The 21,277-nt window shown below is 41.8% G+C and overlaps 1 protein-coding gene and 1 pseudogene across 1 annotated transcript; both read right to left on the reverse strand.

The window, feature by feature from the left end:
• Window positions 1-742: 742 nt before the first annotated feature.
• On the reverse strand, window positions 743-5,876 carry LOC139397138 (zinc finger protein 135-like; annotated as a pseudogene).
• Window positions 5,877-8,739: 2,863 nt separating this feature from the next.
• LOC139397136 (zinc finger protein 3-like) lies at window positions 8,740-16,336 on the reverse strand. Its single transcript, XM_071144012.1, has 6 exons — window positions 16,091-16,336; window positions 15,838-15,988; window positions 14,578-14,675; window positions 14,270-14,447; window positions 9,433-10,099; window positions 8,740-8,863 (listed from the first exon to the last, which is right to left on the reverse strand). The coding sequence occupies exons 1-6, from the start codon at window positions 16,295-16,297 to the stop codon at window positions 8,740-8,742; spliced, it is 1,425 nt and encodes a 474-aa protein (XP_071000113.1). The 5' UTR covers window positions 16,298-16,336.
• Between the last annotated feature and the right edge of the window lie 4,941 nt (window positions 16,337-21,277).

Raw genomic sequence — 21,277 nt, forward strand, 5'->3', positions numbered from 1 at the left:
ATACATTGTAGAATAATAGTGAAGACATCAAAACTATGAAATAACACATATGGAATCATTTCAAAAAAGTGTTAAACAAATCTAAATATATTTGAGATTTTTCAAAGTAACCACCCTTTGTCTTGATGACAGCTTCGCACACTCTTGGCATTCTCTCAACCAGCTTCATGAGGATGTCACCCGGAATGTATTTCAATTAACAGGTATGCCTTGTTAAAAGTTAATTTGTGCATTTTCTTTCCTTCTTAATGTGTTTGAGCCAATCAGTTGTGTTGTGACAAGGTAGGGGTGGTATACTGAAGATAGCTAAACGATAGTCCATCATTACTTTAAGATGTGAAGGTCAGTGATTCCGGGAAACATTTCAACAACTTAAATGAAAAGAGAAGAGTCAGAACAATTCTCAGTCAAAAACAACAGCCAGAACAAAACCTCTGTATTCTTTCAGGTCCTCTAACACTACACAGCCCATTCAAATAAGAAAAGCTTGATGATGAGTTGGTTATTTGAATAAACTGTGCTAGGGCACAAACCAAACCCTCACCCAGAAAACACATCCACAAACACAATCCTTTATAATACATGCAGGAGGAAAAAAGCCGAAAGTCGAGACACATTCGGAGTGTCTGGGGACTACTGACCCATCATTAATTGGGCCTTCATCTGTCCTCTGTTCCACTGTTCAGCCTACATCTGTCCTATGTCCTACTGTTCAGCCTACATCTGTCCTATGTCCCACTGTTCAGCCTACGTTCGTATCTCCTGTGTGTATTATCTCATGTCTTTTCATGTGTCTTAACTGGGTAAAACTCTTTCCACACTGGGAGCAGTGATGAGGCTTCTCTCCCGTGTGCGTCCTCTCATGTCTTCTCAGGTCCCCTAACCAGGCAAAACTCTTTTCACATTGGGAGCAGTGGTATGGCTTCTCCCCTGTGTGTATTCTCTCATGCTGGTTCAGTTGTCCTTTCAGTTTAAAACTCTTTCCACACTGGGAGCAGTGATGAGGCTTATTTCCTGTGTGTGTCCTCTCATGTCTTTTCAGGCTCGCTAACAAGAAAAAACTCTTTCCACACTGGGAGCAGTGGAAATGCTTCTCTAGCTTCTCCCCTGTGTGTATTCTCTCATGCACTTTCAGGTATTCTTTAAGGTTAAAACTCTTTCCACACTGGGGGCAGTGATGAGTCTTATTTCCTGTGTGTGTCCTCATGTCTTTTCAGGCTCGCTAACAAGGAAAAACTCTTTCCACACTGGGAGCATTGGAAAGGTTTATCGCCTGTGTGTGTCCTCTCATGTCTTTTCAGGCACCCTGATGAGGAAAATCTCTTTACACAAAGGGAGCAGGGGTAAGGCTTCTCCCTTGTATGCAGTATCTTATGCTCTTTCAGACTTCCTAACTGGGTAAATCTCTTTCCACACTGGGAGCAGTAGTAAGGCTTCTCTCCTGTGTGTATTCTCTCGTGTATTTTCAGGCTCCCTAACTCGGTAAAACTGTTGTCACACTGGGAGCAGTGGTAAGGCTTCTCCCTTGTGTGATTTATCTCATGTATTTTCAAGCTCCCTAACACTGTAAAACTCTTTCCGCAAAGGGAGCAGTGATAAGGCTTCTCCGCTGTGTGCAAAGTCTTGTGGCCTTTCAGGTCCCACAACTGGTTAAAACCCTTTCCACAGTGGGAGCAGTGGTACGGCTTTTCTCCTGTATGTATTCTCTCATGCCGCTTCAAGTTTCCTAACTGGTTAAAACCTTTTTCACACTTGGAGCAGTGGTATGGCTTTTCTCCTGTATGTATTCTCTCATGTGTTTTCAGGTCCCCTAACTGGTTAAAACCCTTTCCACAGTGGGAGCAGTGGTGTCGTCTTGCTGGTTTGGACGTCTTTGGTTCCTCTGAGTCTGGTCTTTCTCCTGCAAAATACATAGTGTTTATTTAAATAGAGACCTGAATGAAACCTCCACAACTATCTTGCGAGGAGGTTGAATTCAAATCAGATCCCTCAATATTATTATTTGACCCTGCTGGTCATCTATGATCGTTTGAACATCTTGGCCATGTAGTGTTATAATCTCCACCTGGCACAGCCAGAAGAGGACTGGCCACCCCTCATAGCCTGGTTCCTCTCTAGGTTTCTTCCTAGATTCCGGCCTTTCTAGGGAGTTTTTAGCCACCGTGCTTCTACATCTGCATTGCTTGCTGTTTAGGGTTTTAGGCTGGGTTTCTGTATAGCATTTTGTGACATCGGCGGATGTAAAAAGGGCTTTATAAATACATGTGATTGAATAACCCGAGGCCAGATTACAAAAAAAAATCTAATTTAAAAGAATCTTGGTGTAATTTGAATAAGTAGGAGTCATTTTCTACTTTTCCAAAAGCTGAAGGTTGACTGAAAATGACTTGCATTGCTACAGGAAGGACGAGAGGAATCATGGCATTGACAAACTATATTTAGTGGAGCCAAATCTTTTAGCCCATTCCAACTCTAGTGGAGCTGTGGTGGTAATGAGCTGTGTAGTAGCCTGTATTCTGGTTATCTGTGGTAGTAATGAGCTGTGTAGTAGCCCTATCTGATTATCTGTGGTAGTAATGAGCTGTGTAGTAGCCCTATCTGATTATCTGTGGTAGTAATGAGCTGTGTAGTAGCCAAGGTCTATGTGGTTATCTGTGGTAGTAATGAGCTGTGTAGTAGCCCTATCTGATTATCTGTGGTAGTAATGAGCTGTGTAGTAGCCCTATCTGATTATCTGTGGTAGTAATGAGCTGTGTAGTAGCCCTATCTGGTTATCTGTGGTAGTAATGAGCTGTGTAGTAGCCCTATCTGGTTATCTGTGGTAGTAATGAGCTGTGTAGTAGCCCTAACTGGTTATCTAATAGACCTAGGCCAACGACACATCATTTATTTCCTCAGCTTTCCTCCGCTGTGGCCTCAGTTTGCCTTTCACTCCTCATTGAATTTTTCCATCTTGTTATTGTTTTCTCAATCTCACTTCCTGTGAGATTTGTCATTCCGAATATATATATATATGTGATTGACAAATAGCATAGAATCAGACTATTCCAAAATGATTCACATTTAAAAAGCTGCAACATTAGGATTTTAAACACTTCATTAGAACAGTTTGGAAAATACTCGTCATAACTTTTTGTCTTAATGCTGTTATGATATTTAAATTAGTAGGTTATTTTTTGGTCGTTTGGTTCCAATTGGGGGCGGGGCTTGCATGCATCATTTCTGTCCTGATAATGCTTTGTTATAAAGGTTTGTTCAAATTTCTCATGCGATTTTTATATCTTGCTATTGTTCCTTCTCTCTCTCATTATTACTTGAGGGTTCCCATGTTTTAGGTTATTCAGAAACAACGTCTAACTTTCTGATAATGCCTAGAACAATGTTAGATGTATTCATTGTTTGATCATGAAATAGCGCGGCACGAGAAATCTAGCCGGCATTAAACTGAGTGTCTTAAAACCTGTTATGGATGATGCGAATTTTCGCAGCTTTTTGTTAAAAATCGCGCAACATTTCAGCGTCCTGCTACTCATGCCAGGAATATAGTATATGCATATGATAAGTATGTGTGGATAGAAAACACTTTGAAGTTTCTAAAACTGGTTAAATCGGGTCTGTGGCTATAACAGAACGTGTTTAGGAGTAAAAATCCCTGGTAAAACTGTTCACCAAAAACAAAAACAAAATATTCATCCGCCATTCAATCAATTGTTTAAGACGAGGGAAAATATATGCAAACCCCCTGTAAACGCCTACAGCTTCCACACGATGTCACCATTGCTATCAATATCAGAATAATTTATCCCTGGTTGCAACACAAATAGACCCCTCCCTTCTTCTGACCCACCACAGGATGTTGTGAAACGGAAAAAATGGACGATGTTTTCCAGACTTGCTGCTATCGAATACAGATCGCCCCGTGATCAATTTGATACATCATTAACGTTTATTAATACCTAAAGTTGGTTTAGAAACGTCGTTTGAAGTGATTTGTAAAAGTTTATAGGCGACTTTTGTAATTTTAAAAAGTGACGTTGCGTCTTGTAAATGGACTTTTTGCAGCATCAGACTGGCCTTCAGCAAATGACATTTTGGGTATACAATGACGGATTTAATCGGGAAAAAGACCCAATTGTGATGTTTATGGGACATATAGGAGTGCCAACAAAGAAGCTCGTCCAAGGTAATGAATGCTTTATATTTTATTTCTGCGTTTTGGGTAGCGCCGGCTACCGCAAAATCTGTTGTTTACGTGTCGTGCTGGTATTTTGGGGGGTGCATGCTATCAGATAATAGCTTCTCATGCTTTCGCCGAAAAGCATTTTACAAATCTGACTTGGTGGCTAGATTCACAACGAGTGTAGCTTTAATTCAGTACCTGGCATGTGTGTTTTAATGAAAGTTTGAGATTTAACGAGTACTAAGTAAAGTACTATAGGTGGCGCTCTGAAATTTCCGCTGAGCGGTCCCTCTGCAGGGATCACCTCTAGACCAAGTCGTATCACCGCCCCCAGGTGGTGAAGGTAGGAAACAACACATCCACTCCGCTGAGCCTCAACACTGGATCAAATGGAGAGAAAATAGAACATGTGAGCAATAAGACACCCGAGTGTCCACTATAAAAATAGACTTCAGCTATTGGCCCAGATCATCCAATGTTCAACAGAGAAAATAATAATTTCTGATTGGATATTTTGCACTCTTTTATACAGACCCCTTGACTTTTTCCACATTTTGTTACATTACATTCTTGTTCTAAAAAGGATTACATTTATTTTACTCCGATTTTTATTCTACACACAATATCCCACAATGACAAAGCGAAAACAGGTTTGTATACATTTTTGCAAATGTATTTAAACAAAATCTGGAACTGATTTACATAAGTATTCAGACCCTTAACTCAGTACTTGATGAAGCAGACTCACTCTACCCCTGATACCAAATTCATTTTTGTTAAGGTCGGCAGGTAGCCCAGTGGGGCGGATAGATCATTGGACCAGTAACCGAAAGGTTGCAAGATCAAATCCCTGAGCTGACAAGGTAAAAATATGTCGTTCTGCCACTGAACAAGGCAGTTGTTGTTGAACCCACTGTTCCTAGGCCGCCATTGAAAATAGCATTTTGTTCTTATTAACTGACATGTCTAGTGAAATAAAGGTAAAAATAAAAACAATAAAAAGGTGCGAAAATGAACTAAACGATTTGGTATCTTTTTGATTATGGAAGCTTGAATACGCGCACGTGAAACTGTTTGCTTGGAATAATTTGTAGCTGTCGTTTCTATCTGCGCATTAGAGAACCCCCGACTCAGTTTCCCCTCACAGAAAACACGCGCTACCGTAAAGTGTCGTCTATCCACTTCAGGCAGAAATTCAGGCAGAAACAGATGGGTGACTTGACCGCCTTTTGCGAATTACGGCTCATTTGACCAAATCAAATGTATTTATATAGCTCGTCTTACATCAGCTGATATCTCAAAGTGCTGTACAGAAACCTAGCATAAACCCCCAAACAGCAAGCAATGCAGGTGTAGAAGCACGAAGCACTTGACGGCAGTCTTTAACACTGCACATTAGTTCAATTGTTAAAATAACTACAGAGTTTGTTCCACTGTTTTTAAAACAGCACTTACTGGTGTTAATCAGATCTCCAGTCTTCTCCAATGTGACAGTAATCTCCCCCTCCTCCTTCATTCCCTCTTTCACTCTTAAAGATTCTTCCTCTTCTTTCACCGTAACTTCTTCCTCTTTCACTGTAACAGCCTCATCCTCTACTTCTTGTTTAACTGTGACAGCCTCCTCTTCCTTCTCCTCTTTCACGGGTGCTTCTTTCTCCTCTTCTTTAGCAGGGAGGGAGTAGCTTGGTGAACTCATGGTCGAGGATGTTAGAAAGCTAGTTAGCATTAGCCTAATGTTACTTAGCTAGAGAGCTAACAACGTAAATAGTAAATTAAATAATTATTAAATAATTATTAAATAGAGTAATTTGTAAATACGCAGACAGTGTGTTTAAAACACTGAGGTTAATATACACAAAAATGGCCAAAAGGCTTCAATGTTTTAGTTTTATGTTGGCTAGCACTCTACCGAGGTGGATGAATTGCGGTTGTCGAAAAAACATCCCGTCCACTACATTATACGTCACGGAAGAGGCATCACCTGAAAGACTCTCATCGTCACCTGCTGGCTGGAGTGAGTAACACAGTTGAACAAAAACAATATTCTGGAAAACAACGTAAAAAAATAATTGTTAAATAATAATTGTTAAATAACCAGTTCTCTTACTTCTTACAGATAGTAATTTCCTCTACGCAAATGTAGAGGCTGAATAGGGATTTGTACATTATGAATAAACCCCGTTAGGAATCAACCCTGTTAGCTTAACCCCAACCTTAACCCCATAAACCCAACCCCTAGCCTAGCTAATGTTAGCCACAACGCATAGAAATTGGTAACATATCATACGAAATGGATGGACATCCACAAATTAATACATACCATACGATTGGTAACATATCATACGAAATGGAGTGTCTCGGCTTTACACGTGATTTCAATGAAAATTACAATTGAACCAAAGTGGAATAGACGTTGAATTGACGTCTGTGCCCAGTGGATTGCTAGTTATAAATATCTTTGATAGTCTAGTGTCTCGCTACCAAAGCAAGCCAGCTAGCTACTAGCAAAGTAAATATGACATTAAATGGGACAACCAGCCATATCCGAGAGAAGTGCGTTTAAAACACAGCGGCAAATATACACAGAAAGCGCGGTAGCCATTTCCTGCAGTCATTTATGCTGCAATTATTTATTTATTTAAATGTATTTCAGAATTTAATTGTAAATAAAGGCTCATTCAAACATCCCGACAAAAATCTGGTGTTTCTATGTCAAACAGTTTTGTTATATTTCTTCTGTGATGTATATGGAGTGTAATAAACAAACCCAACACGTGTCTTCTTTTTTTGTTGTTGCCCGTAAACCATGTATGTGAGATGTATACTTTTCTTTAAAAGTATATTTGTTTTGAGATGACCAAGAATCACTCTGTGTGACCCTGATTTAGCCCCCTTTGCAGTAAAAGGTTAAGAGCTTCAATGTTTCGGGTATGTTGGTTACCAAGGTAACAGACTAGCTGTTGTTGAGGAAGCGTCCCGTCCACTAGATTATACGTCACACTGGCCACACCATTTACTACCGACCGAAGTTGGTAATGCGCTGAACTAGGAAACTCAAACATTCCTGACTTGCTGATTAGTTGAACGCAAGTTTCCTAGTTCCGACTAGCACGTGAACGTGGTAAAAAAATCTTTATTTTATTTTCAGACAAAACTCTTTATTTTTCATGTATTTTTATTTAAAAAAACTATATGGATACGTACAAAAGAGAAGCATGTGTTGATCAGAACAGATTTTTAATGAGCAAGTTTTTTGTACTATACTACACATCTGCATTTAGGATATAAATCAAACAGATCATCTCACAATATGCAGCTGGATCTATACTGCTCCTACATAGTATAACAATGCAATGTATTTAAATGAACAGACTAGGTCTATACTGCTCCTACATGCTTGCCACAGATTGCGTGCAACGATTCGAAATCATCACAGCACAGCTACATCATTCCATACATCAGAGGCAGGGTAGCCTAGTGGCTAGAGTGTAGGGGCGGCAGGGTAGCCTAGTGGTTAGAGTGTAGGGGCGGCAGGGTAGCCTAGTGGTTAGATTGTAGGGGCGGCAGGGTAGCCTAGTGGTTAGATTGTAGGGGCGGCAGGGTAGCCTAGTGGTTAGAGTGTAGGGGCGGCAGGGTAGCCTAGTGGTTAGATTGTAGGGGCGGCAGGGTAGCCTAGTGGTTAGAGTGTAGGGGCGGCAGGGTAGCCTAGTGGTTAGAGTGTAGGGGCGGCAGGGTAGCCTAGTGGTTAGAGTGTAGGTGCGGCAGGGTAGCCTAGTGGTTAGAGCGTTGGACTAGTAACCGGGAAAGTTGCAAGTTCAAACCCCCGAGCTGACAAGGTACAAATCAGGTACAGTGAATTTGTTCTTTAACTGACTTGCCTAGTTAATTAAAGGTAAAATAAAATAAAAATAAGAGAACTGACTAAACATCTCACCAATTGCTCTACCAGGTACAATGGAAAGCTTGTCAAAAAATCTGAAAGAAGCAGATGAGCAGATGAAGCCACACCAGATGGGACACCAATGTAGAGTTGGGCTGTATGTTGTGATTAAACAGTGAAATAAGACGAGTACATGTGAAGTTGTTTGTTACTTTTTTTAAATTTTAAATACTAAGTACTTTCACAACTATTTTAAATACTAAGTACATTCACAACTATTTTAAATACATCCAAATAATTTTAATATTTATTATTGTACGGTCTTTCAAATTCTTAATATGATATGTAGTTGAAGAATTTGTAAATACATTCCATTATTGAACTGGGTGTTTTTTCATATCTAGGTGATGTAATAATGATCTGTAAACACTGGTTTTGATATGAATGAAGCCCTGCTCCAAAGGTGTCTTCTACCCCCGTGTGCGTCTCTCATTTTCTTTCAGGCCCCTTAACTGAAGAAAACCCCTTTCTACACCGGGAAGCAAAGGTGAGGCTACACTCATGTGTGTGTCCTCTCGTGTGTTTTTAGGTGCACTAACTGCACAAAACCCTTTCCACACTGGGAACAGTGGCTCAGGCTTCTCTCCTGAGTGTGTCATTTTATGCGTTTTCAGGCTCACTACCCAGTTAAACCCCTTTCCACACAGAGCACTGGAATGGTTGTTCTCGTGTGTATTCTCATATGCTCTTTCAGATGCCATGAGTGAATATATCCCTTTCCACACTGAGAGCATTGGAAAGGCCTCTCTACTAAGTGTGTTCTCTGAGAGTGTTCTCTAAGTGTGTACACTGAGAGCAGCGATGAGGCTTCTCACCTGTATGTCTTCTTTCATGATTTGTCAGCTTCCCTCTCTGGGTAAAACTCTTTCCACACTGGGAGCATTGGAATGGCTTCTCTCCTGTGTGTATTCTTTCATGCTCTTTCAGATGCGATGACTGGATAAATCCCTTTCCACACTGAGAGCATTGGAAAGGCCTCACTACTAAGTGTGTTCTCTCATGTGATTTCAGATCCCCTGATGAGAAAAATGTATTTTCACACTTAGAGCATTGATACGGTTTCTCTCCAGTGTGTGTTCTTTCATGCACTTTTAAATGCCCTGACTGTCCAAAACTCTTTCCACACTGAGAGCAGTGATGAGGCTTCTCCCCTGTATGTGTTCTTTCATGATCTTTCAGCTTCCCTCTCTGGGTAAAACTCTTTCCACACTGGGAGCATTGGAATGGCTTCTCTCCTGTGTGTATTCTTTCATGCTCTTTCAGATGCGATGACTGGATAAATCCCTTTCCACACTGAGAGCATTGGAAAGGCCTCTCTACTAAGTGTGTTTTCTCATGTGATTTCAGGTACCCTGATGACAAAAATTTATTTTCACACTGGGAGCATTGATATGGCTTCTCTCCAGTGTGTGTTCTTTCATGCACTTTTAAATGCCCTGACTGTCCAAAACCCTTTCCACACTGAGAGCAGCGATGAGGCTTCTCACCTGTATGTCTTCTTTCATGATTTGTCAGCTTCCCTCTCTGGGTAAAACTCTTTCCACACTGGGAGCATTGGAATGGCTTCTCTCCTGTGTGTATTCTTTCATGCTCTTTCAGATGCGATGACTGGATAAATCCCTTTCCACACTGAGAGCATTGGAAAGGCCTTTCTACTAAGTGTGTTTTCTCATGTGATTTCAGGTCCCCTGATGAGAAAAAAATATTTTCACACTGTGAGCATTGATACGGCTTCTCTCCAGTGTGTATTCTTTCATGCACTTTTAGATCACCTGACTGTCCAAAACCCTTTCCACACTGGGAGCAGTGATAAGGCTTCTCCCCTGTATGTGTTCTCTTATGTTGTTTCAGGTGCCCTAACCGGATAAATCTCTTTCCACACTGGGAACAGTGGTGGGGTCTTGCTGGTTTGGATGTCACTGGGGCCGATTCCCCCGTAGGACTCTTCCTAGTGTCAGAGCGAGAGTCTGGCCTCTCTCCTGTCAAAGACAAACATAGTATTTGGTTAAAACAGAATGAATGAAACCTACACATGATAAAAATGTCTTATGTGGTTTAATCAAGTCTAGATTCCTCATTAGAAAATAAGTAGTTTGGATCCTGAATGGATCCTGAATGCTGATTGGTTGATACACATTTGCAATAATCCACTGGTAATACATGTTAACCAGTTGCATCTCTAGGGGCGCTATTTCATTTTTGGATAAAAAACGTTCCCGTTTTAAGCGCGATATTTTGTCACGAAAAGATGCTCGACTATGCATATTCTTGACAGTTTTTGGAAAGAAAACACTCTGAAGTTTCAGAATCTGCAAAGATTTTGTCTGTAAGTGCCCCAGAACTCATTCAACAGGCGAAACCAAGATGATACGTCAAACAGGAAATGAGCAGAATTTCTGAAGCTCTGTTTTCTAATGTCTCCTTATATGGCTGTGAATGCGACAGGAATAAGCTTAGACCTTCTGCCGTTTCCCCAAGATGTCGGCAGCATTGTGACGTATTTGTAGGCATATCATTGGAAGATTGACCATAAGAGACTACATTTTCCAAGTGTCCGCCTGGTGTCCTGCGTCGAAACTGGTGCGCAAAGCCATGTGCAAGTATTTTTCCATTTGATTGAGAGGAGAAACCATGCTTCCACGAACGATATATCATCGAAGAGATATGTGAAAAACACCTTGAGGATTGATTCTAAACAACGTTTGCCATGTTTTCAGTCGATATTATGGAGTTAATTTGGAAAAAAGTTCGCGTTTTGAGGACTGAATTTTCGGGTTGTTTTGGTAGCCAAATGTGATGTACAAAACGGAGCTATTTCTAATACACAAAGAATATTTTTGGAAGAACTGAGCATCTGCTATCTAACTGAGAGTCTCCTCATTGAAAACATCAGAAGTTCTTCAAAGGTAAATGATTTTATTTGAAGGCTTTTATGTTTTTGTTGAAATGTTGCGTGCTGGATGCTAACGCTAATGCTAACGCTAAATGCTACGCTAGCTAGCTACTTTTACACAAATGATTGTTTTCCTATGGTTGAGAAGCATATTTTGAAAATCTGAGATGACAGTGTTGTTTACAAAAGGCTAAGCTTGAGAGATGGCATTTTTATTTCATTTGCGATTTTCATGAATAGTTAACGTTGCGTTATGGTAATGAGCTTGAGTCTGTATTCACGATCCCGGATCCAGGATGGGGAGATCAGAAAGGTTAAAAGTTCCATTTGAATTACCCCAAAAGATCCACTGTCCCACAGCCCAGCCAGGCCATGTATAAACTAATCTCCACTGTCCCACAGCCCAGCCAGGCCATTTATAAACTAATCTCCACTGTCCCACAGCCCAGCCAGGCCATTCATAAACTAATCTCCACTGTCCCACAGCCCAGCCAGGCCATTTATAAACTAATCTCCACTGCCCCACAGCCCAGCCAGGCCATTTATAAACTAATCTCCACTGTCCCACAGCCCAGCCAGGTAATTTATAAACTAATCTCCACTGCCCCACAGCCCAGCCAGGCCATTAATAAACTAATCTCCACTGTCCCACAGCCCAGCCAGGTAATTTATAAACTAATCTCCACTGGAAGAAAAGCATATAAGCATACGGTCATCATTAACCCATGGCTACTAGCCTAACATTTGGTTTGGAACAGAGGGACACCATTAACCCATGGCTACTAGCCTACCATTTGGTTTGGAACAGAGGGACATCATTAACCCATGGCTACTAGCCTAACATTTGGTTTGGAACAGAGGGACATCATTAACCCATGGCTACTAGCCTACTATTTGGTTTGGAACAGAGGGACATCATTAACCCATGGCTACTAGCCTAACATTTGGTTTGGAACAGAGGGACATCATTAACCCATGGCTACTAGCCTACCATTTGGTTTGGAACAGAGGGACATCATTAACCCATGGCTACTAGCCTACCATTTGGTTTGGAACAGAGGGACATCATTAACCCATGGCTTCTAGCCTAACATTTGGTTTGGAACAGAGGGACATCATTAACCCATGGCTTCTAGCCTAACATTTGGTTTGGAACAGAGGGACATCATTAACCCATGGCTACTAGCCTACCATTTGGTTTGGAACAGAGGGACATCATTAACCCATGGCTACTAGCCTAACATTATTATCAATACACTATAAAGGACTGTTTCAAACCTGTGGATTATAAAGGACTGTTTCAACCCTGTGGATTATCATCAACACACTATAAAGGACTGTTTCAACCCTGTGGATTATCATCAACACACTATAAAGGACTGTTTCAACCCTGTGGATTATCATCAACACACTATAAAGGACTGTTTCAACCCTGTGGATTAATACCAACAACACACTATAAAGGACTGTTTCAACCCTGTGGATTATCATCAACAACACACTATAAAGGACTGTTTCAACCCTGTGGATTATTATCATCAACACACTATAAAGGACTGTTTCAACCCTGTGGATTATCATCACCACACTATAAAGGACTGTTTTAACCCTGTGGATTATCATCAACACACTATAAAGGACTGTTTCAACCCTGTGGATTATCATCAACACACTATAAAGGACTGTTTTAATCCTGTGGATTATCATCAACACACTATAAAGGACTGTTTCAACCCTGTGGATTATCATCAACACACTATAAAGGACTGTTTCAACCCTGTGGATTATTATCAACAACACACTATGAAGGACTGTTTTAACCCTGTGGATTATCATCAACACACTATAAAGGACTGTTTTTTTGTTTGTCTCAGGTAAAGACAATAACTATTCTGTCTTAAATGTTATAGATTATTTACGTATTAGCGTATCTAAGGTTTAATTATAAATGTTGTTTGACTAAGTTTGGATAAGTTTATGAGTAACGTTTGGGGTTCATTCATTTGTATGCATTTTGATGAAGGGAAATCGGTGGATTATTGACTGAAGGGTGCCAGTTGAACTGAGTTTTTATGGATATAAAGAAGGACTTTATCGAACAAAATGACCATTTGTGATGTATCTGGGACCTTTTGGAGTGCCAACAGAAGAAGATCCTCAAAGGTAAGGCATATATTATATCGCTATTTCTGACTATCGTGTCGCAACTGCCTGCTTGAAATCTGGGTTTCATGTTTTTGTATGCGGGGCGCTATCCTAAGATAATCACATGGTTTGCTTTTGGCGTAAATCCTTTTTGTAAACTGACACCGGGGCTGGATTAACAAGAAGTTAAGCACTATTTTGATGTATTACACTTGTATTTATATGACTGTTAAATATTTATATTTCTGTTGTTTGAATTCCATGTGTTTTTTAATCGTTTTGATGTCTTCACTATTATTATTCTACAATAGAAAAGTCCAAATAAAGAAAAACCCTTGAATGAGTAGGTGTTCTAAAGCTTTTGACCAGTAGCTTAGAATAATATATTTGTAGATCAGAAGCAATACAGACCACATTGAAGTGTCTGGAGTTTAGTTTGCCTGTTCTAGAGTCTTGTAAAGAGAGGGGGGTTGACTGGGACAGGCAATGTAACATCCATAATGTTTTTAGGAAAAGGTTTTGTAAAACAAGCACCTTACATCAGATCATCTTGAAACTTTCTCTCTAAAGCTAACTTTCATCAAGGATTTATATGGTCTATTGGTTTCTCTCTAAAGCTAACTTTCATCAAGGTTTTATATGGTCTACTGGTTTCTCTCTTTTCATTGGCAGAATCCTTTTTCAGTGTTATGATATTCATAACATCCATATACACCAGTCTATCTTCCTGTCAACTAACAGAACTCTGCTGGAACACTGTAAAGTCCATGGAGAATAAGAACACCTCCTCCCTGCTGCCCACTGCACTGAAGATAGGAAACACTGTCACCACTGATAAATCCACCATAATTGAGAATTTCAACAAGCAGTTTTCTATGGCTGGCCATGCTTTCCACCTGGCTACTCCTACCCCGGTCGACAGCACTGCACCCCCCACAGCAACTCGCCCAAGCCTTCCCCATTTCTCTTTCTCCCAAATCCAGTCAGCTGATGTTCTGACAGAGCGGCCAGTCTATCTTCCTTTCAACTAGCAGAACTGTGATGGTTGTCATGGTAACAGATACCAGTGGACAGATCTATTTATTTGTTCAAACTAAACTACAGCACTTACTTTGATGAGTCAAATCTGATCCTTTCTTCTCTTCTCCTCCTCTCACAGTTCCACTCAGCCCCGTTGTTTTCCTGCAGTCCACCAGCAGCACAGACAACCTCTTCATACCCAGCAGTAAGGTGCTACCAGGAGAGGCACGATACAGGGACTCCGGGAGGGAGGAAGGGCTAGCGTTGTCCTGGTAACCATAAAGAGGGAACACAGACACATATCATTATGGATGCTGATGTCACTGTTGTCATAAAGTTCTTTACATAAACCCAGCCCCCGATAGAGCAAGCTGTATGCTAGACCAGACCAAGCTGTACCATCTTGTGTTCTGATCTGGAGAGACTCTTCTCTTCCTCGTCAGCATCAGGATGTTGTTGAGGCTCCCCAGAGGATCCAGGATAGTCGTGTCTCTCTCCTGTGTGAACAATCATAGGGTCTTACAAGAGGCATTAATATCTCTGAACAGGGCCTACAATTTAATGAGAAGATTAACGAGAAGTGTATCTTTAAAATGGTGGATAATACTTGTATGTTTGAGGAATTTTAATAATGAGATTTCTGTTGTTTGAATTTGGCGCCCTGCAATCGCTAGCATCCAGAACGATCCCAGAGAGGTTAAGGACTGTTTCAACCCTGTGGATTATCATCAACACACTATAAAGGACTGTTTCAACCCTGTGGATTATCATCAACACACTATAAAGGACTGTTTCAACTAGAGGTCGACCGATTATGATTTTAACGGCAATACCGATTTATTGGAGGACCAAAAAAGACAGAGTGACGTTTGAAACACTATTAGCTCACACCCAGCTAACCATTTCACAATAATCTACAGGGTTGAGTTTTTTCAATTCAATAACGCCATAGAGATTTCAATCGGATCGGCCTGTCTAACCTTATAGGCCTAACTCAAATACTACGGACCTAATAAACGCCATAGAGATTTCAATCGGATCGGCCTGTCTAACCTTATAGGCCTAACTCAAATACTACGGACCTAATAAACGCCATAGAGATTTCAATCGGATCGGCCTGTCTAACCTTATAGGCCTAACTCAAATACTACGGACCTAATAAACGCCATAGAGATTTCAATCGGATCGGTCTGTCTAACCTTATAGGCCTAACTCAAATACTACGGACCTAATAAACGCCAGAGATTTCAATCGGATCGGTCTGTCTAACCTTATAGGCCTAACTCATACTACGGACCTAATAAACGCCAGAGATTTCAATCGGATCGGTCTGTCTAACCTTATAGGCCTAACTCAAATACTACGGACCTAATAACGCCAGATTTCAATCGGATCGGTCTGTCTAACCTTATAGGCCTAACTCAAATACTACGGACATAAGACATTTTCTCCAATCTGGGCGTTTCCTTCTCTCCCTATAGCGATGCTGTTTTTCAATGTTAACGTTTTGTTGATGGCCCTCTGTCTTTGTAGCTTTAACAATTCCTACAATACAGAATCAATTATTCAAGTGTAGAACTTCAGTACAATACCCCTTAAAAAACATTATTTTTTAAACAACTGCAGAGTTTGTGCCACTGTTTTTAAGACAGTACTCACTGGTGTTAATCAGATCTCCAGTCTCCTCCTCCTCTTTCACCGTGACAGTCATATCTTCCTTTTCTTCCTCCTCTTTCACTCTAAAAACGTCCTCTTCCTCCTTCACCAACACAGCTTCTTCCTCCCCTTTCCATGTGACAGTCATCTCCCCCTCCTCTTCCTCCTTCACTAAGACAGCTTCTTCCTCCCCTTTCACTGTGACAGTCATCTCCCCCTCCTCCTTCACTAACACAGCTTCTTCCTCCCCTTTCACTGTGACAGTCATCTCCCCCTCCTCTTCCTCCTTCACTAACACAGCTTCTTCCTCCCCTTTCCCTGTGACAGTCATCTCCGGATCCTCGCCTTTCACGGTGATATCATCCTCCTCTTCCTCTTTCATGATAATGTTCAGCCCCAGAGCCTCTTTTTCCGACCAGCAGACCTCTTCTTTAATAGGGGTCGAGTAGCTTATTGAGCTCATGGTGGTGGATGTTAGTTGGCTAGCTAGTTAATTAGCATTAGCGACTAACGTAGTGCTAGGCTATCTTAACACGTTAGCTAACAACATATTTTTGACATTTAATAACTAGTAAGCAGACAGACTGTGTGCTTAAAACCCTAATATACACAAAATGGTGAAAAGAGCTCCGATGTTTTGGTTTGTATGTTTGCTAGCAAGCTAACGAGTCCGTCTTGCTGTTGAAAAAGCTTCCCGCTCCGTCCACTAGATTATACGTCACGCAAGAAAAATTACTTGAAAGACTCACATCGCTATCTGCTGACTGGAGTGGGTAACGCAATTTTGGAAAATATTCACTACACCGTGTTTATTCTGCCAAACAATATGTCATAACAAAATAACCAGATATTTGTTTCCTTATTTAACGGATGTGAAGTGGCGGTGGTGCGAGGTAAATAGCGTTTCAATCAGCCAATGGCCAGAAATGTCAAACTACACAAACAAACAATCTAAGATGACAGAAAAGTGAACAATGAAATATGATCACTTGTCTTAAAGGGATAGTTTTATGGTTTTAGCTTTTCATCCAAACCAAGTTTTACTAAACTGGTTGTTTAGCAACATCTCTAACCTCCTGGCTCAAAGCTTTATTTACTAAGCTGGTTGTTTAGCAACATCTCTAACCTCCTGGCTCAAAGCTTTATTTACTAAACTAGTTGTTTAGCAACATCTCTAACCTCCTGGCTCAAAGCTTTATTTACTAAACTGGTTGTTTAGCAACATCTCTAATCTCCTGGCTCTAAGCTTTATTTACTAAACTGGTTGTTTAGCAACATCTCTAACCTCCTGGCTCTAAGCTTTATTTACTAAACTGGTTGTTTAGCAACATCTCATCTCCTGGCTCTTTGTTGCAATATAGTGGAGATGGAACCAGTTAGAGATGCATTTACAATGAGGAAGGAGCGAGAAGGGCAGACCTCTTGTCCCATACTTTAAAACATTCAATTAACCTTCTTCACACACACACACATGGTTATATCAACGCTTTATTGTGATTGGTTAGGCTGTCTCATAAACATGGTTATATCAACGCTTTATTGTGATTGGTTAGGCTGTCTCATAAACATGGTTATATCAACGCTTTATTGTGATTGGTTAGGCTGTCTCATAAACATGGTTATATCAACGCTTTACTGTGATTGGTTAGGCTGTCTCATAAACATGGTTATATCAACGCTTTACTGTGATTGGTTAGGCTGTCTCATAAACATGGTTATATCAACGCTTTACTGTGATTGGTTAGGCTGTCTCATAAACATGGTTATATCAACGCTTTACTGTGATTGGTTAGGCTGTCTCATAAACATGGTTATATCAACGCTTTATTGTGATTGGTTAGGCTGTCTCATAAACATGGTTATATCAATGCTTTATTGTGATTGGTTAGGCTGTCTCATAAACATGGTTATATCAACGCTTTACTGTGATTGGTTAGGCTGTCTCATAAACATGGTTATATCAACGCTTTATTGTGATTGGTTAGGCTGTCTCATTGTTGCGAGAATTATGTTCTCAATGTTCATAAACCACTTCAATTAAACTACTCAGTCTGCAACCCAGAATTTGTAAGATTCCCAGCTATGATAGTCAAAATGTTTATTCACGAGAGCGCTAGTCCGTTGCACAAAACCATTCATATTATACTGGCTCCTTACGCACTTACATTCACACACAGACAGTAGGTATAATACGCACATACTGTATCACCACCCAGCCGACAAAGATTAGGGAGACCGTGGGAAGCACTCCCTGTCCTCCCTCAAGATTAGGGAGACCGTGGGAAGCACTCCCTGTCCTCCCTCAAGATTAGGGAGACCATGGGAAGCACTCCTTGTCCTCCCTCAAGATTAGGGAGACCGTGGGAAGCACCCCGTGTCCTCCCTCAAGATTAGGGAGAACGTGGGAAGCACTCCCTGTCCTCCCTCAAGATTAGGGAGACCGTGGGAAGCACTCCTTGTCCTCCCTCAAGATTAGGATGGGACTTGAGAAGTACTCCCCGCCCTCTCCCAAGGCCCCTAGCAAGGTCGGCACCAAATTTTGCTCAGACAGTCTGTGTTTTAAGATACTATAAAGATATATTGTACAGATATATTGTTTTACTCTAATTGTGACTAAAACTACACACATAATTAATTATGCTTTTACTGACAAACTACACATATCATGAATTATGCTTTTACTGACAAACTACACACATCATTAATTATGCTTTTACTGACAAACTACACATATCATTAATTATGCTTTTACTGACAAACTACACACATCATTAATAATAATTTTATGATTCTAATCAACTTCATTAAATTATATGGTTTCAGGGTGGAATATTCTAATCATTCATTTAAACATAAATTCCATTAACATTCAAACACATGGCTATATCAAAGGCTGTCTCACTGACAGGTAAAATATGAACTGCAGTTTACAGACAAGAGAAGGACATGGCTATATCAAAGGCTGTCTCACTGACAGGTAAAATATGAACTGCAGTTTATATTAATAATAATGGTGAGTTGGAGGGTGGACAGGGTTAATAATGGTGAGTTGGAGGGTGAACAGGGTTAATAATGGTGAGTTGTAGGGTAGACAGGGTTAATAATGGTGAGTTGGAGGGTGGACAGGGTTGACCATGGTGAGTTGTAGGGTAGACAGGCTTGACCATGGTGATGGTGAGTTGGATGGTAGACAGGGTTGACCATGGTGAGTTGGATGGTAGACAGGCTTGACCATGGTGATGGTGAGTTGGATGGTAGACAGGGTTGACCATGGTGAGTTGCAGGGTAGACAGGGTTGACCATGGTGATGGTGAGTTGGATGGTGGACAGGGTTGATCATGGTGAGTTGCAGGGTAGACAGGGTTGACCATGGTGATGGTAGACAGGGTTGACCATAGGGGTGGTGAGTTGGATGGTAGACAGGGTTGATCATGGTGAGTTGGATGGTGGACAGGGTTGACCATGGTGATTGTGAGATGGATGGTGGACAGGGTTGATCATGGTGATGGTGAGTTGGATGGTAGACACAGTTGACCATGGTGAGTTGGATGGTAGACAGGGTTGACCACGGTGATGGTGAGTTGGATGGTGGACAGGGTTGATCATGGTGAGTTGGATGGTGGACAGGGATGACCATGGTGAGTTGGATGGTGGACAGGGTTGATCATGGTGAGTTGGATGGTGGACAGGGTTGACCATGGTGAGTTGGATGGTAGACACAGTTGACTATGGTGAGTTGGATGGTAGACAGGGTTGATCATGGTGAGTTGGATGGTAGACAGGGTTGACCATGGTGATGGTGAGTTGGATGGTGGACAGGGTTGACCATGCTGAGTTGGATGGTAGACACAGTTGACCATGGTGAGTTGGATGGTGGACAGGGTTGATTATGGTGATGGTGAGTTGGATGGTAGACAGGGTTGACCATGGTGAGTTGGATGGTAGACAGGGTTGACCACAGTGATGGTGAGTTGGATGGTGGACAGGGTCAACAATGGTGAGTTGGATGGTGGACAGGGTTGATCATGGTGATGGTGAGTTGGATGGGGGACAGGGTTGACCATGGTGAGTTGGATGGTAGACAGGGTTGACCATGGTGAGTTGGATGGTAGACAGGGTTGACCATGGTGATTTGGAGGGTAGACAGGGTTGACCACGGTGATGGTGAGTTGGATGGTGGACAGGGTTGATCATGGTGAGTTGGATGGTAGACAGGGTTGATCATGGTGATGGTGAGTTGGATGGTGGACAGGGTTGACCATGGTGAGTTGGATGGTAGACAGGGTTGACCATGGTGATGGTGAGTTGGATGGTGGACAGGGTTGACCATGGTGAGTTGGATGGTAGACAGGGTTGACCATGGTGAGTTGGATGGTGGACAGGGTTGATTATGGTGATGGTGAGTTGGATGGTAGACAGGGTTGACCACAGTGATGGTGAGTTGGATGGTGGACAGGGTCAACAATGGTGAGTTGGATGGTGGACAGGGTTGACCATGGTGAGTTGGATGGTGGACAGGGTTGATCATGGTGATGGTGAGTTGGATGGGGGACAGGGTTGACCATGGTGAGTTGGATGGTAGACAGGGTTGACCATGGTGAGTTGGATGGTAGACAGGGATGACCATGGTGAGTTGGATGGTAGACAGGGATGACCATGGTGAGTTGGATGGTAGACAGGGTTGATCATGGTGAGTTGGATGGTAGACAGGGTTGACCATGGTGAGTTGGATGGTAGACAGGGTTGACCATGGTGAGTTGGATGGTAGACATGGATGACCATGGTGAGTTGGATGGTAGACAGGGTTGATCATGGTGAGTTGGATGGTAGACAGGGTTGATCATGGTGAGTTGGATGGTAGACAGGGTTGACCATGGTGAGTTGGATGGGGGACAGGGTTGACCATGGTGAGTTGGATGGTAGACAGGGTTGATCATGGTGAGTTGGATGGTAGACAGGGTTGATCATGGTGAGTTGGATGGTAGACAGGGTTGACCATGGTGAGTTGGATGGTAGACACAGTTGACCATGGTGAGTTGGATGGGGGACAGGGTTGATTATGGTGATGGTGAGTTGGATGGTGGACAGGGTTGATCATGGTGAGTTGGATGGTGGACAGGCTTGATCATGGTGATGGTGAGTTGGATGGTGGACAGGGTTGACCATGGTGAGTTGGATGGTAGACAGGGTTGACCATGGTGATGGTGAGTTGGATGGTGGACAGGGTTGACCATGGTGAGTTGGATGGTAGACAGCGTTGACCATGGTGAGTTGGATGGTAGACAGGGTTGACCACAGTGATGTTGAGTTGGATGGTGGACAGGGTTGACCATGGTGAGTTGGATGGTAGACAGGGTTGACCATGGTGAGTTGGATGGTAGACAGGGTTGACCATGGTGATGGTGAGTTGGATGGTGGACAGGGATGACCATGGTGAGTTGGA

The sequence above is a fragment of the Oncorhynchus clarkii genome, unplaced genomic scaffold, assembly GCF_045791955.1.
Source record: "Oncorhynchus clarkii lewisi isolate Uvic-CL-2024 unplaced genomic scaffold, UVic_Ocla_1.0 unplaced_contig_6264_pilon_pilon, whole genome shotgun sequence".
In the NCBI taxonomy this organism is placed as follows: Eukaryota; Metazoa; Chordata; class Actinopteri; order Salmoniformes; family Salmonidae; genus Oncorhynchus; species Oncorhynchus clarkii.